The sequence below is a fragment of the Cebus imitator genome, unplaced genomic scaffold (genome assembly GCF_001604975.1).
Source record: "Cebus imitator isolate Cc_AM_T3 unplaced genomic scaffold, Cebus_imitator-1.0 Scaffold64, whole genome shotgun sequence".
Classification (NCBI taxonomy): domain Eukaryota; kingdom Metazoa; phylum Chordata; class Mammalia; order Primates; family Cebidae; genus Cebus; species Cebus imitator.
In genome coordinates, this window is record NW_016107379.1 from 5914007 (window position 1) to 5928718 (window position 14712).

The 14712-nt window shown below is 47.7% G+C and overlaps 1 protein-coding gene across 5 annotated transcripts in view; it reads left to right on the forward strand.

Moving 5' to 3' along the window:
• Positions 1 to 12958: 12958 nt before the first annotated feature.
• WHRN (whirlin) overlaps positions 12959 to 14712 on the forward strand; it is a 105383-nt gene continuing 103629 nt past the window's right edge. For all 5 annotated transcript variants that reach the window (XM_017530272.2, XM_037739175.1, XM_017530273.2 and 2 more), the window contains exon 1: positions 12959 to 14302. In XM_017530272.2, coding sequence (XP_017385761.1) covers positions 13685 to 14302 — 618 coding nt within the window. In that variant the 5' untranslated portion in view covers positions 12959 to 13684. The remainder of the gene's footprint in view (positions 14303 to 14712) is intronic.

Below are 14712 nucleotides of genomic sequence, written 5' to 3' on the forward strand. Positions count from 1 at the left end.
CAAAGACCTATGATGGAATATTATTCAGCCACGGAAAGGAATCAAGTTCCGATACATACTACAACATAGATGAACCTTGAAGACACTACGCTAAGTGAAAGAAGCCAGTCACAGCTGAGTGTAGTGGCTCATGCCTGTAATTCCAGCACTTAGGGATCGCTTGAGGTCAGGAGTTAGAGACCAGCCTGGCCAATATGGTGAAACCCCATCTGTAATTAAAAAAAAAAAAATTACAAAAATTAGCCGATGTGGTGGCAGGTGCCTGTAATCCCGGCCACATAGGAGGCTGAGGCAGGAGAATGGCTTGAATCTGGGAGGCAGAGGTTACAGTGAGCCTAGAATATGCCACTGCACTCCAGCCAGGGCTACAAAGCAAGACTCCATCTCAAAACAAATAAACAACAGAAAAAAAAAAAAGCCAGTCACAGTAGGCCACATATTGAATGACTCCATTTGTATGAAATGTCCAGAATAAGCAGATCTCTAGAGACAAGAAGTAAGTGGCATTTTAGGCGTAGGGCATTGATTATGGGGGATGATGGCTAGAAGGTATGGAGCTTCTTTTTGGGGTGATGAAAATGTTCTAAAATTGCACAACTGTGAATATATCGAAAAACCACAGAACTATATACTTTAAGTGAGTAAATTGTATGGTACATGAATAATACTCCAATAAAGCTGTTACAAAGAAAAGAAAAGAAAAGCAATTGAAGGTTCCCTTTTTCTAATTCATGTTATCAGTTCATCCTGCAGAAAGTGTGATTCCAGCTCCCATTTATTCAAGGCATTCCCTGTCTTCCAGGCAAAAGTGTTAACTGTGACATGGAATTGGATGACAAGGGATGTGTGGGCCAGTTGCTCCTGTAGCCGCAGCCAATTGCCAGAGAACTGACAGGCAAGTGAGTAAGGGCCTCCTAGATCATTGAGCTCCCAGCTGAGCCTCCAACTGACTGCAGACCCATGAAAGAGCCCAGCTGGCCCACAGAAGTGTGAGCTAAACCAGTGATGGTTGTTGAAGATGGTTTGTTACATAGCAGAAACCAATGGACCCATGTCTGGTACAAATGTGTAAGAGTTTCCTCCAGGAAATATACCAAGATACAGAGCTGCCAGGTCTAGAGTTGGCATTTTTCAAGTCTATTAGATACTGCCAAGCAGCTCTCCACAGCGGTCGTGCCAATTTCTACTCCCACCTGCCCCGTAAGCACATTCTTTTTGCACCACAGCCTTGCCAATACTTGGTAATGTCAGTTATTTTGATTCTGCCAATCTGGTATGTGCGAAATGGTATCTCAATGTTGTTTTAACTTGCAACTCTCTGATCACAAGTGAGGCTGAATATTGTTTCCGAGGTTTATTGGTTGAATAAGGTTACTGCAAGAAAAAAAAAATGACCTTGGTCAGATCTGTGTTTCTCTCCCTTCTTGAACTGGCACTCTCCCAGACGTGTGTTAGTCTTCACTTCTGGAGTCCCCTTCCCAGCTCTTTTACCTGCCTTGTCCTTAAGACTCAGTGCAGGCATTCACTCCTCCAGGAAGCCTTCCTGACTTCCAGCCTCTTTGTTGGGTCAGGTGCCCCCTCCCTGCCCCATCTGCCTTCCTCTTTTGGAGCACCCACCTCGTTCTATTGCAGTTGCCTAACTGTCCTTTTAGAGCAGGGATATTCAATAAAAGTTTGTTGTATGAATGGATGAAACTCAAGTTTTGCCTTTTAAAAGCTTAGCCTCCCAGCCTCAGTTTCCTCATCTGTTGAACGGGGATGATACAGAAATCTTGGAGAACAGATATAAGTCTTAAACAAAGAAAGGAACATAATGTATATGATAAAGTAAGCGCTCAATTAATTGAAGCAAGTGTTATTTAGAATAAGGAGGTCTTAATGTTTTTGGTCATGGACTACAGAATTTAGAAAAATGAAACATTGATATGCACACATGCACAAATATGGTGCATAATTTCTGAGACTTTACAGATGCTCTGAAGCCATGAGCCCCACATTAAGAACCTGTAATCTGGCCGGGTGTGGTGGCTCACGCCTGTAATCCCAGCACTTTGGGAGGCCGAGGTGGGTAGATCACGAGGTCAGGAGATCGAGATCATCCTGGTAACATGGTGAAACCCGGTCTCTAAAAAAAAATTTTTAAAAAAGGACGCGCAATCTATTAGATATTTATAAATGCCAATTATTTTTACTTTTATGCCCACTATTAGCACCTAATAAATGTTCAATAAGACAGTGCTGATGAAGGAGTTAATTTTGAAAATGGATCAGCAGCCACCCTCGCCCCATGAAATTCCTGCATCTCAGTCCATGGTCAGGCTTTTGTTGTCCATCACTTAGAAAGAAAGAGGACTCCCTACCAGTGAAGTGACCTTGGCTTTTTTTGACAAGCAAAAAACAGTGGCACAAAGCCTTTGCCACATGACCAGCAAAAGCTTCCACAGTCTCCCTGGGCCGGCCACCCTTCCTAACCTCCCCACAGTCCAGTAAAAAAATCCTCATCTTCTCCAACTCCAAAATCAGAGCAATGTGATTCTGAAATGCAACTGCCATCGCCTTCTTGCTACAGTGCCTTTTAATTAGACAACAAAAAGCCCTGGAGATCATACTGCTCCCTTGTAATGGTGTGTTCCAGAAAATTACTGCCACTGGATTACATTAGAGAAAGATTATTCAAGTGATTGGTTAGGCACATTCCAACAGTGTTAGGATAGCCCCAGGGCTGTTGTTGCTGTTTTTGTTATTTATTTATTTTTTTGTCATTTACAGAGCAAGGAGCAAATGCATGTCCTTCCGGAATGTTTTCGATGACACAAACTAGTTCGCATAGAATAATTAGGATGGGAGTGCCTGAGAAGTCATGCCTGGAATTGGGACATAAAGATTTTCACAAATTGGGGGTAGAGGAGGAAGCATCTAACGTTAGTTGGGAATATACATACTATTATAAGCTGAATTATGTCCTGTCTTACCTCATATTCATACGTGGAAGTCCTAACCCCCAGGGTCTCAGAATGTAACTGTATTTGGAGATAAGGCCTTTAAAGAGGTAATTATGATGTTTTAGGGTGAGCCTTAATCCCATGTGACTTATAAGAAGAGAAAATTTGGGCACAGACATAGGCACATAAACAGGCAAAAGACCATGTGAAGACACAGGGAGAAGGCTGTCTACAAACCAAGGAGAGGGGGCTCAGAAGAAACCAACCCTGCTGACACCTTGATCTTGGACTTCAAGCCTCTAGATTTGTGAAAAAATAAATGTCTGCGTTTAAGTCACCCAGGTGGTGGCATTTCATTACGGCAGCCCAGTAGGGTCTGGATCTGTGTCCGCACCCAAGTCTTATGTTCAGTTGTAATCCCCAGTGTTGGAGGCGGGGTCTGGTGAGAGGTGATTGGATCATCTGAGTGAATCTTTCACGGATGGTTTAGTACCGTCCCTTTGGTGCTGTTCTGATGATAGAGTTCTCGTGAGATCTGGGTGTTTAGAAGTGTGTAGCACCTTCCCCCGTCTCTCCCTCCTGCTCTAGCCATGTAAGATGTGCCTGTTTTCCCTATGCCTTCCACCATGATTGTAAATTTCCTGAGGCCTCCCCAGAAGGCCTGTACAGCCTGCAGAACCATGAGCCAATTAAATCTCTTTGCTTTATAAATTAGTCTCAGGTATTTCTTTTTAATTTTTTAATTTTTATTTTTATAAAGACAGGGTTTCACCATGTTGCCCAGGCTGGTCTTGAACCCCCAAGCTCAGGCAGTCTGCCTGCATTGGCCTCCTAAAGTGCTGGGATTACAGGTGTGAGCCACCATGCCCCGCCTCAGGTATTTCTTTATAGCAGTGCAAGAATGGACTAATACACAGCCCTAGCAAACTAACACATACGCTGTATGCCAAATGAGTACTTGGCATATATAACTGTATTTCCTCTTCACTGCATCCTCTATTATCTTCATTGAATGGCTGAGGAAATAGAGCCAGAGGGGTCAGTCATTCAAGGTCTTTCAAGCCAGTAAGTGGCAGAATCAGGATTTGAACCCTAGGCTGTCTGAGTCTGATGTCTGCCACACCTGCCAACCTGTATCAAACTGCAGTGAGGAGAAAAGGCAGTCATTGGCCTATGTGGATTTTGACAGCCTCTTCCAACATAAACAGTCTGTGTCTTGGTATGCTGTGGTGGCTCAGACATATTTTTAGCAAGCTCTGATGTCTATCAGACTCCTGAAGGAGTGCCACTGTCACTGTGGATCTTTATGGAGTACAAGTGCATCTATAAATCTCTCAGAGCTGTTAGAGAAGGTGCCTGATACTCCTCCAGGAAAAATCAGAACCTGCACCTGCCAATGGATGGTTCTCTGTTGCTCTTAGGATAAGGTGAAAATTGCTTAGCCCAGCATTCCATGTCTGTCATAATCCGCCCCTCTGCAGTCAAATCTCTGGCCATGTATTTGCTACATCCCGTTACGCTGGACTTTCTTCATTTCCTGAACTTACTGCATTCTTTTTTGCCTCTATGTCATTGTTCATGCTGTTTCTCTGCCTAGAGTGTCCTCCCCACTTTGCCCACCTGGTGACCCTTTACTCACTCAAGTGTTCCCTCTTTCGGGACGTCCTTTTTTTTTTTTTTTTTTTTTTTTTTTTTTTTTTGTGACAGAGTTTCACTCTTGTCACCCAGGTGGAGTGCAGAGGTGAGATCTTGACTCACTGCAACCTCCACCTCCCAGATTCAAGCGATTCTCCTGCCTCAGCCTCCTGAGTAGCTGGGATTACAGATGCCCACCACCATGCCTGGCTAAGTTTTGTACTTTAAGTAGAGACCGGGTTTCACCATGTTGGCCAGACTGACTTCAGGTGATCCACCTGCCTCACCCTCCCAATGTGCTGGAATTACAGGCGTGAGCCACTGGGCCAGGCCTCAGGAAGTCTTTTTGACCTCACCTGGAAGAATCTGTTGCTTCTTCCTCTGGGCACTTGCTATACTTGGACATTTCACACAAAAAATGTGTGTCTGTGACATTTTCTGCGTGATAGACACACCCTAAGGGGACCCCCAGCCCAGTGAGTCACACCCATGTATGTTCTCCTCCCCTTCAGTGTAGGCAGACAGGCTTCTAACCCATAGAATGCGGTAAAGGTGATACGAAGGCCCTCCCTTGCTTAGGTTACTTTATGTGGCAAAGACAATGGGATGTTGTTCCTATGATTGCAGGATGTTTTATAAGGTATTATCTTAGCAGACTAGAGAGAGAGACCCCCTTGTACCTTTCAAGGAGTCAACTAACTTGTGCGGACCACATGGCAAAACATTGTGAGTAACTTCTTGGAATAGAGAGTGGCCTCCAGCCAACAGCCGGGAAAAAGGTGAGCCCTCAGTCATACTGTCACAGAGATGGACTCTGCCATCGACTGCATGAGCTTGGAAGTGGATCCTCCCCAAGTGAAGATTTCAGATGAGAACCTAGCCCTGCCAACACCTTGATTGCAGCCCTGCGAGATCCTGAGCAGAGGAAGCAGCTAACCCATGCCCTGACTCCTAACTCATGGAAACTGTGATGTAATAAATGCATATGGTTTAGGCAGTCAAGTGAGTAACAATTTGTTACATAGCTTTAGGTTACTGATACACTGTATTACAGCACATAGCCAGTATTGTTCTTTATATGTTACTACCACTTAGAGGAGAGCCATGAGAACAAGAACTAGAGTTCAGCTCTTTCAGCCCACACACAGTGCCTGGCACATAGTAGGCACTTGATAAACTGTTTGTTGAATGAAAAAGGTGAATAGATCTTTAAGGTTCCACCTGGCTTTAAAAAAAGACTATAATTTTAGGATGCTGAAACTCCATTTACTGTGACCTTCACAGAAGGTCAATGAGAGTATTATATTTCCAAGGAATAAAGAAGAATGCAGACAGAAAGCATTCTTCTGTAACAGTTATAGATTCTTTGACACAATTTGCCAAGTAGTTGGGCAAGCTGGGCCCTGTAAATGTAATAGCAATGTCTGCTGAGTGTCTTTGAAGATGGTCAAAGTCAAAAGCAAAAATCACAAAACTGGCTGAAAGGCAGCTCGGACCATTAGCTGCTATTTGGAACCCAGAGACAAAGAGACATTAGGAGCTCCAAACCAGTCAGAGGAAGAGTCATCAGTCAGCTGTGGAACCAGGGACAGAATTCTCTATTTGCATCAGCCCAGAACTCCCAGAAAATGTTTCACACCCCACCACCCCACCCCCTGTCCCTCTCTTCTTCCTTTCCCCTACCTCCTCCTCTGCTACAGAAACAAAAACATAATCCTTAGCTAGAGAGGGCTGCAGACCACCACCTCCAATCCCCTCATTGTACAAATGCAAAGACTGAGGCTGGAGAGAAGGAACTTGACCAACAGTATCCAGAGGGTCCCACATTACATTTTCACAATGCCCTGAAGACTAAAAGTTAAAAACAAAACCAAGCAAAAAGCTTCCTTAAGGAGCAGTGAGAAAATGAGGCAATTCCACGGAAAGTGAGACACCTCACTATTAAATAAAAAGCTTGATGGGAGCTATATAGATAGGCAAAGCAAAGGAGCAAATTTTTCAACGTATTGTACTTATAACCAGCCCAGAGCTGCCCCTTGTTCCATCTTTCTGTTTCCATTGCACAGTTCCAAGCCACTGTACAATGTGCTTTACATGAGTTCTCTTCACTAAACTTCCAGCCACTCCCCACCTGCTTTTTTTTTTTTTTGAGACAAAGTCTCGCTCTGTCACCAGGCTGGAGTGCAATGGTGCAATCTTGGCTCACTGCAACCTCCAACCCCCTGATTCAAGCGATTCTCCTGCCTCAGCCTCTTGAGTAGCTGGGATTTCAGGCACATGCCACCACGCCCGGCTAATTTTCTTATTTTTAGTAGAGACAGGGTTTCACCATGTTGGAGACCAGGATGGTCTCAATCTCCTGACCTTGTGATCCACCTGCCTTGGTTTCCCAAAGCGCTGGGATTACAGGCCTGAGCCACTGCGCCTGGCCTCAGCCCCACCTTTTAGCTCTTTTTTTTTTAATAGATGAAAAAACTGAGGCTCAGAGAGATGATGTGATTCCTCCAATGTTAGTAAGCAGGGATTATTTGACCAAGTCCATCTGCAGTACTGACCATGGTGCTCTGATGCTGAAATGGGTGGGAAGCTGAGGCTCAGATTAGAGGATGCCAGCTGGGAAGCCTTGCCTGGAACCCTCACCTCACACCTCACAATGCTTGCATCCAGCCACTCATCATCACATTTGATGCACACAATGAGACAGCTCCTGACTGTCAGCTCCAGGACGGCAGGGACCATGGTGGTCTTGCACCTCCTGCTGAATCCCCGGAATGTAGTCTGGCAGAGCGGAAGGACCTAAGTACCTTCTGAATGAATGAATGGAGTGAGTGCATGAATGGATGCTTCAGTGAACCATGCTGATGTGTACATGGCAAGGATGATTTTGCTAAGGGCATCTCTAATCAGAAACGAGCTGGTGTTGGAGTGAGTGTCCCAGTGTAACCAATACCTAATCCCCTGATTTAAGAAGCTCTTAACAGACTTCGTAGCAATCGGATTACAGCACAGCATGCATGATAATGTCGCCTCTACTGTTCTGCCTCTTTCCAGCCCACAAATCAGCTCCCTGCAATTTAGTTTTGCTATCATAATAGTCTGCTATTCCCTCCAAAGCTATATAAGAGAAATTGGCATCGATTCTACCTGTCTTACTATAAGATGCAGTCAGAGAACAGACTTTTGAGAACCAACACATAGCTTGGACACTCAGTTTCCTCATCTGTACAGTGAAGGAAACAATAGTATTTTCAAAGGATCCTGGGGATTAAGAGCAACAATGCCTATAGAGCGCTTAGCTCACACTCAATATATTTTCCTTTAGGAAAAAGCCTGGGACAGGCACCACGGTCTACTGGCAGTGCTATGGGCAAGATAGCAACCTTCTCTGTCCCCTGCGTGTCCCATGTGTAACACAAGAGTGGGAGAGGGAGGAGTCTAAGGAACCATTCAGCAAATTATTATTGAGCATCTACTGTGTGCTCATCCTTGGGCTGAGCACTGGACACAGAGAGATAAAGGAGCCATGGCCTTGCCCTTGAGGTGCTCTCACGTGCTAAGAGCTTTGAGATGTATGTCACGCATTGTAGGAGCACCTAATATGTGCAAGGCATATTGAAAAACACTTTGTATATAAGAGCACAATCGATATTTGCAGCAACACTGATGACAGCACCATTGTCCTTGTTTTAGAGGTAAGGGAGCTTAGGTACAAAAGCCCTCCATGATTTGCCCAAGGTCACAAAGGTCGTGAATAGCAGAGATGGGATTTGAACCTGGAGAGCAACTCTGTGCTCTAACTCCCTTTCTTGCACAAACATCATACGATTCTCCATAATGATGAAACAGACTCAGGAGATTACACATAGGCTAAGATACATACCGGTATCTCTCCTCTTTTTGCGATGTTTTTGTGTTCTTTTTCTTGCCTCTCTTTTATCTCCTTGCACTTCCATCAATATTGTCTGCATTATCTACCACTCATAGGAGTGACTGCTTCTCTTTTCATTGCTGATACCACTGCCACTGACATTGCAGGGAAGAGAAACGTTGTGGTCCTGGAGCAGAAGTGGTAACTCCAGTTGCTAAGGTCCTTTCTCCAGGGATCCCAGAGCTGGAAAATATTCCTCATGACACCCAGCATCAGATAACCTTGAGCCTCTTACTCCACCTGCAATCAGGCTAAAAACCCTGGGGGTCCCCAGATCCTCTCCATCTCCATCTCTCCCAATGACATCTTCTTGACTAAACCCCTGTTCATTCCTGTCGCCACAAAATGTCAGCTTATGAAACAGGAATTATTTGCATGTAGCTTGTTTTAACCTTTGATATTCCCAGACACATTTTTTTCTTTCTTTTCTTTTCTTTTTTTTTGAGATGGATTCTCACTCTGTCGCCCAGGCTGGAGTCTAGTGGCATGATCTCAGCTCACTGCAACCTCCGCCTCCTGGGTTCAAACGATTCTTCTGCCTCAGCCTCCCAAGTAGCTGAGATTACAGGCATGCACCACAATGCCCAGCTAATTTTTGTATTTTTAGTAGAGACGGGGTTTCACCATCTTGGCCAGGCTGGTCTTGAACTCCTGACCTTGTGATCCATCCACCTCAGCCTCCCAAAGAGCTGGGATTACAGGCGTGAGCCACCACACTCAGCCCCAGCTACATTTTCTAGAGAAAGTGTGACCCTCATACCATTCCCATCCATGGGAAAATGTGGTCCTCATACCAACCCCAGCAGAGATACTGAGACAGTTCAGCATTTCCGAGCCAAACACTGGGGGGACCACACAGCACAGGGGTTCAAAATAGGAGCTCTGCAGCCAGAGTGTTTGGGTTCAAATTCCAACACTTCCATTCACAACTTCTATAAACTTGGGTATGGTTATTTCTCTATGTCTCAATGTCCTGTCTATTTTACCAGGAGCATGATGATGATGATGGTGGTGATGGTGATGGTATCTCCCTTACAGAGTAGTGGGAGGATAGAATGAGTTAAAATACAAGTGTTTAAAACAGTTTGACACTCAATAAACATTAGCTTTATTTTTCTGTATGTCCCATTTCAAATCCATCTCCATTGCTTTTAATGGTACATTCCAGAGGATAAAAGGAAAAGAGAGACACTGCCAGTGACTATGAAATACGTAATAGCAAAAGGCTTTTTAAGATTGCCGTAAGGAAGAGGAAAATCACTCACACTCTATGGTACTCTATGAGTTGCAGCATGTTTCCATTTGTTGCACAGAATATGAAACATACAGGTCACAGTTGTCTTGTGGGGAGGCAGGAGGTTTGGGGACCTCATTTTACAGATCAAAGGTGAAGTCCCTTTGCCATATAACTAGTTGAAGGGAAGCTCTGAGACTGGATTCATGATTTTCTGCCTGGTATCCAGAGTGCAGCTCAACTTCTTGGTTAAAACTAACACATAGGAACTAAACCACAGTTCAGGCCTGCCATGGTGACTCGCACCTGTTATCCTAGCACTCTGGGAGGCTGACGCGGCTGGATTGCTTGAGTCCAGGAGTTCGAGACCAGTCAGGGCACCATGGCAAAATTTTGTCTCTACAAAAAATTAGCCAGGTATAGGAGTGCCAGCTAACCAGGAGGCTGAGATGGAGGATTACTGTGCCTGGTGGTGGAAGCTGCAGTGAGCCATGATCATGCCACTGCACTTTAGCCTGGGTGACAGAATGAGACCCTGTCTAGAGAAAGAAAGAAAGAGAGAGAGAGGGAGAGAGAGAAGGAAGGAAGGAAGGAAGGAAGGAAGGAAGGAAGGAGGGAGGGAGGGAGGGAGGGAGGGAGGGAGAGAAGGAAGGAAGGAAAAATAAATGTCCAATACAAGTTACTATTTTTCCCTCTGTCTTTTCAACTGCTCCAGTGTGTTCAAGTTTCCAGGAACATTCCTAAGGGAAGGGCATTCATTGGCCAGCACTGGGGAATATTCATGAACAATTAAAAGTGCCTTTGGTGAAGAAAGCAAACGGAAGCCTGCTGCACGCATGGGAGAATAATATTTTTCCTCTGAAGAGGGCAGTATGCAACCAAGGCCAAGTTGTGTACTCAGGGTTTTTCCAGGTCTTGCAGTGCAGCAGCCCTCAGAAGCCGGGGCATTTGGGTTTCCAAGAGCTTATTTCTGAATGACAAACATATCTTCACACATAAAATAGGATTCTGGAGGTCTGAGCATAGTTACACACTTCCTCTCGCCTGAGGGGACACACTGCAAAATGATACTAAGGTGGTTATGCAAGATAGATGGAAGAAACTCCAACGATTTCTTTTTCTATCATCTGCCCTCCCAAACCATCCTCTATGAAACTAAACAATAGCATAGCATCTCAGATGGTCTCTGATGTTTGCAGAAGAAAGTGTTTCTTTTTACGCTAAGATTGCATGGAGCCTAGTTTCTGCTGCCTGAAGCAAAACACCTTCTCGAAAACATCCTTTGCACAGAAATAACATGTTGGGACTGGGGATCTTAGCTCCTGGGATGCATTTATCAAGCCAATCACAGTAATTATAATTAAAACACAAACTAAGTGAAAGCTGAGCATGAAATACATTAGCGGGAAACCTGAACGGCATACAATCAAGCCCTACTTGATGGTGTTTTGAGGTATATCATTAATATATCTTTGGGGTAGAGGAGATTGATTTTTTTTTTCTTAAACATCTTGGTTTAGTCGCATGAAAGGCTTCAACATCAGTTACCAAGGAGGAATAAGAATATCCACTATTAACTGCTAAACTTAGAGCTGTAAGACGGATGCCCAAAGGTAGCCTAATTGGCTACTCTAAAAAAATCTTCCTCAGACACACTGTTAAATCTGTTTATTGAGTATTAATTTAACCTATGTCTGTTTTAGGGAAGTAAAAATTCGAAGATCTTTAGGGAAAATACAGCTTCCGTTCCTAGCCTCAATGCATTAAGTCAACAGCGTTGAGAATCTTTCCGTTCTTAGGGGTTCGTCATTCAGGTATCACCTCTTCCGTGAAGTCCTTACCATATTCTCCTCTCCTAAACCTGGGTTCCCACAGCCATTACAACACTTATCACACTGTTTTTCAACCTATTTATTTGATCTTTCTCCCCTGGGTCTCCAGCACCTAGCACATGACCCAGCACAGAACAGATGCTTTAAAAACATTGAATGAAGAGTAACCAAATAAATAAATAAATAAACGAATGAATAAAGGAATGCTCTATCCTTCTGGGTACAGCACAAACCAACTCCTCCAGGTGATACACCGTCTTGCCCTACCCTGGATGGAAGTCAGCTGGCTCTGCAATGGAAATTCTGGAAGAGTTTTAGGAAAAACACATAGGAGAGTAGTTTAGGAGAGGGAGTTCATGTTGGAAGGGATGTGTGTAAGGTAGGGGTGTGTGTGTGTGTGTGTGTGTGTGTGTGTGTGTGTGTGTAGCACTGTGAAGCTCCCCCTTTGAATAAAAGCACAGAGCTTTTACTTAGATCGTTTCTGGGGGATTGGGTGGGTGACAACAGACTCCAGGTCACGCCTGGGTATATTTTCCCATTTTGCCTAGGGATAGGAGAGCATAGAAGAGTTTTTTTCCTCCAAGCCACTTCAAATATGTTTATTTTAAATTTCTATTTTGAGATTGTAGATCCAAATGCAGTTGTAAGAAATAATACACAGACATCCCATGTTTCCCTTCACCGAGTTTCCCCCGATGTTGAGACGCTGACATTGACATTGATACAATCCACCCACCTTACTCAGATTTCAGCAGTTTTGTATGCACCCATTTGTATGTGTGTGCGCGCGAGCGTGGGGTGCACACTTTATATAATATTTCTGAAAGTGGCTTTTCCCTCGCACTGGAGACTGGGAAGACGGCCAGTCTGACCCGTCCCCGCCACGGAGTTGGCGGACAGCAGTCTGCGCTTGTATTCGTCTCTTGCACACAGTAGGTGGCCGACGACCGTCCACCTAAACCCCTGAACTTGTCGTGGCAGTGCGCGTGCAGGAGGGGGGCGCCACATTGTAAGGAAGAAAACCGAGACCGAGGTGCCCAATATTTTAGAAGCAAAAACCAAACAAACACAAACTTGGCGGTGTCGCCCTAATTGTGAATTAGCGAGCTGGCTAATTGCTCCAAAGCCATCCCGGTGCCGGCGCTCGCTGCCACCGCCGAAAAGCGCTGTTTTTTTGAGCCCCGCTCCCCGCTCTGCCCGTGGGATCGGGGACGCGGGGGCTCCTCCCGCCCCTACCCCGGCGTTAGCCCCTTTCTTCCCTGGGGCTGGACTGTTTCACCCCGTCTCCAGGCAACGGCCAGGCGCACCAGGCGGGACGTCATTTCCTGAGGAGCCCGGTGGGAGGGGGCGGGCGGGAGGAGGGGCGGGGGCGGGGCCCGGCCGGGCGCGCGGCGCGGCGGCGTCGGAACTCGCTGGAAGACTCGGCCCGGCGGCTCAACAGTTCGCAAAGTCTGGGCTCGCGGCCGCTCGGCTGTGTCTGCGCCCGGGCGGTGCAGGGGCGCGGAGGCCCCCGGGCGGCTGCAACCCGGGGCTGCCCCGGACATGCCGCGCACCCCTTGCCGGACGCCCGCGCGGCTCCACCGCCTACGACTCCCCGGACTGCTCTGGGACTAGAGCGCCCCCCGCCCCAACTTCTGACTTTGGGGTCCCCCAGCCCGTGAGGAACGGGCGGCCCGGCTGGGGGAGCCCCGGGCATGGTGTGACGGGGCGGTCAGGTCAGCTTGGCGGCGCCCCCCGACTCCAGCCACCCGTGGTCTCCGTGCCCTCCGGGATGTAGCTGCTGACTCCGCGCCCCCGGGACTCCAGCCGCAGTCTCCGCGACCTCCGGGCCCCAGCAGCCAACTGCCGCGTGGCCCAGGAACCCGCCGACGTCTGCGCGTTCCCCAGCAGATTCCAGGTTCGCGACCCCCGCCGTCTTCGCGCCTCCGGACTCTAGCAGCGGTCTCCGCGATCCCCTAGGATCCAGCCACTGTGCCCGTGCTCCCCAAACCCGGGCTCCAGCCGTCGTCTCCGCGCTCCCGGGGATCCAGCTGTCGTGCCGGTGCCCGCGAGGGCAGCGCCACCCTCCTCCCCGCGGCGCGCGCCCCTAGCCTGGCCGGGCCTCAGCGGGGAGATGAACGCGCCGCTGGACGGCCTGTCGGTGAGCTCGTCCTCCACCGGCTCGCTGGGCTCGGCGGCCGGGGCGGGCGGCGGCGGGGGCGCGGGGCTGCGGCTGCTGTCTGCCAACGTGCGCCAGCTGCACCAGGCGCTGACCGCGCTGCTGAGCGAGGCGGAGCGGGAGCAGTTCACGCACTGCCTGAACGCGTACCACGCGCGCCGCAACGTCTTCGACCTGGTGCGCACCCTGCGCGTGCTGCTGGACAGCCCCGTCAAGCGGCGCCTGCTGCCCATGCTGCGTCTGGTCATCCCGCGCTCCGACCAGCTGCTCTTCGACCAGTACACGGCCGAGGGCCTCTACCTGCCCGCCACCACCCCCTACAGGCAGCCCGCCTGGGGTGGCCCCGACAGCGCTGGGCCCGGGGAGGTGCGCCTGGTGAGTTTGCGGCGTGCCAAGGCCCACGAGGGCTTGGGCTTCAGCATCCGTGGGGGCTCGGAGCACGGCGTGGGCATCTACGTGTCGCTCGTGGAACCAGACTCTCTAGCTGAGAAGGAAGGATTGCGGGTCGGGGACCAGATTCTGCGCGTCAACGACAAATCCCTGGCCCGAGTGACCCACGCAGAGGCCGTCAAGGTAAGGCTGTGGTTTGGAGAGGAGTATGGGCAGATTATGGACAGGGTGGCACAGCTTCTTCAGTAACTACGTGCTGTGTGTCCTTAGGCAAATCACTTGGCCTTTCTGGGCTTCTTTTTCTTTTTTCTTTCTTTCTTTCTTTTTTTTTTAATACTTTAAAACACGAATATATAGCTTGCAGAGCAAATAGCTGTCAGGCACTGGGAATGTAGTGATGCACAACAGACACGGCCCTTGCCTTCGTGAGGCTTAAAGGCTACTGCAGGTGATAGTATGAAATACTTGAGCAAATGTATGGTTACAGTGTGTGAAAAGGGCTGTGGATTCGTGTGAGCATTAAAAGAGAGAAAAGGTCTGCGTGGCATCATTAGGTGGCCTTTGCTGCTGCCATTCTGTAGGTTTTTTCCCCT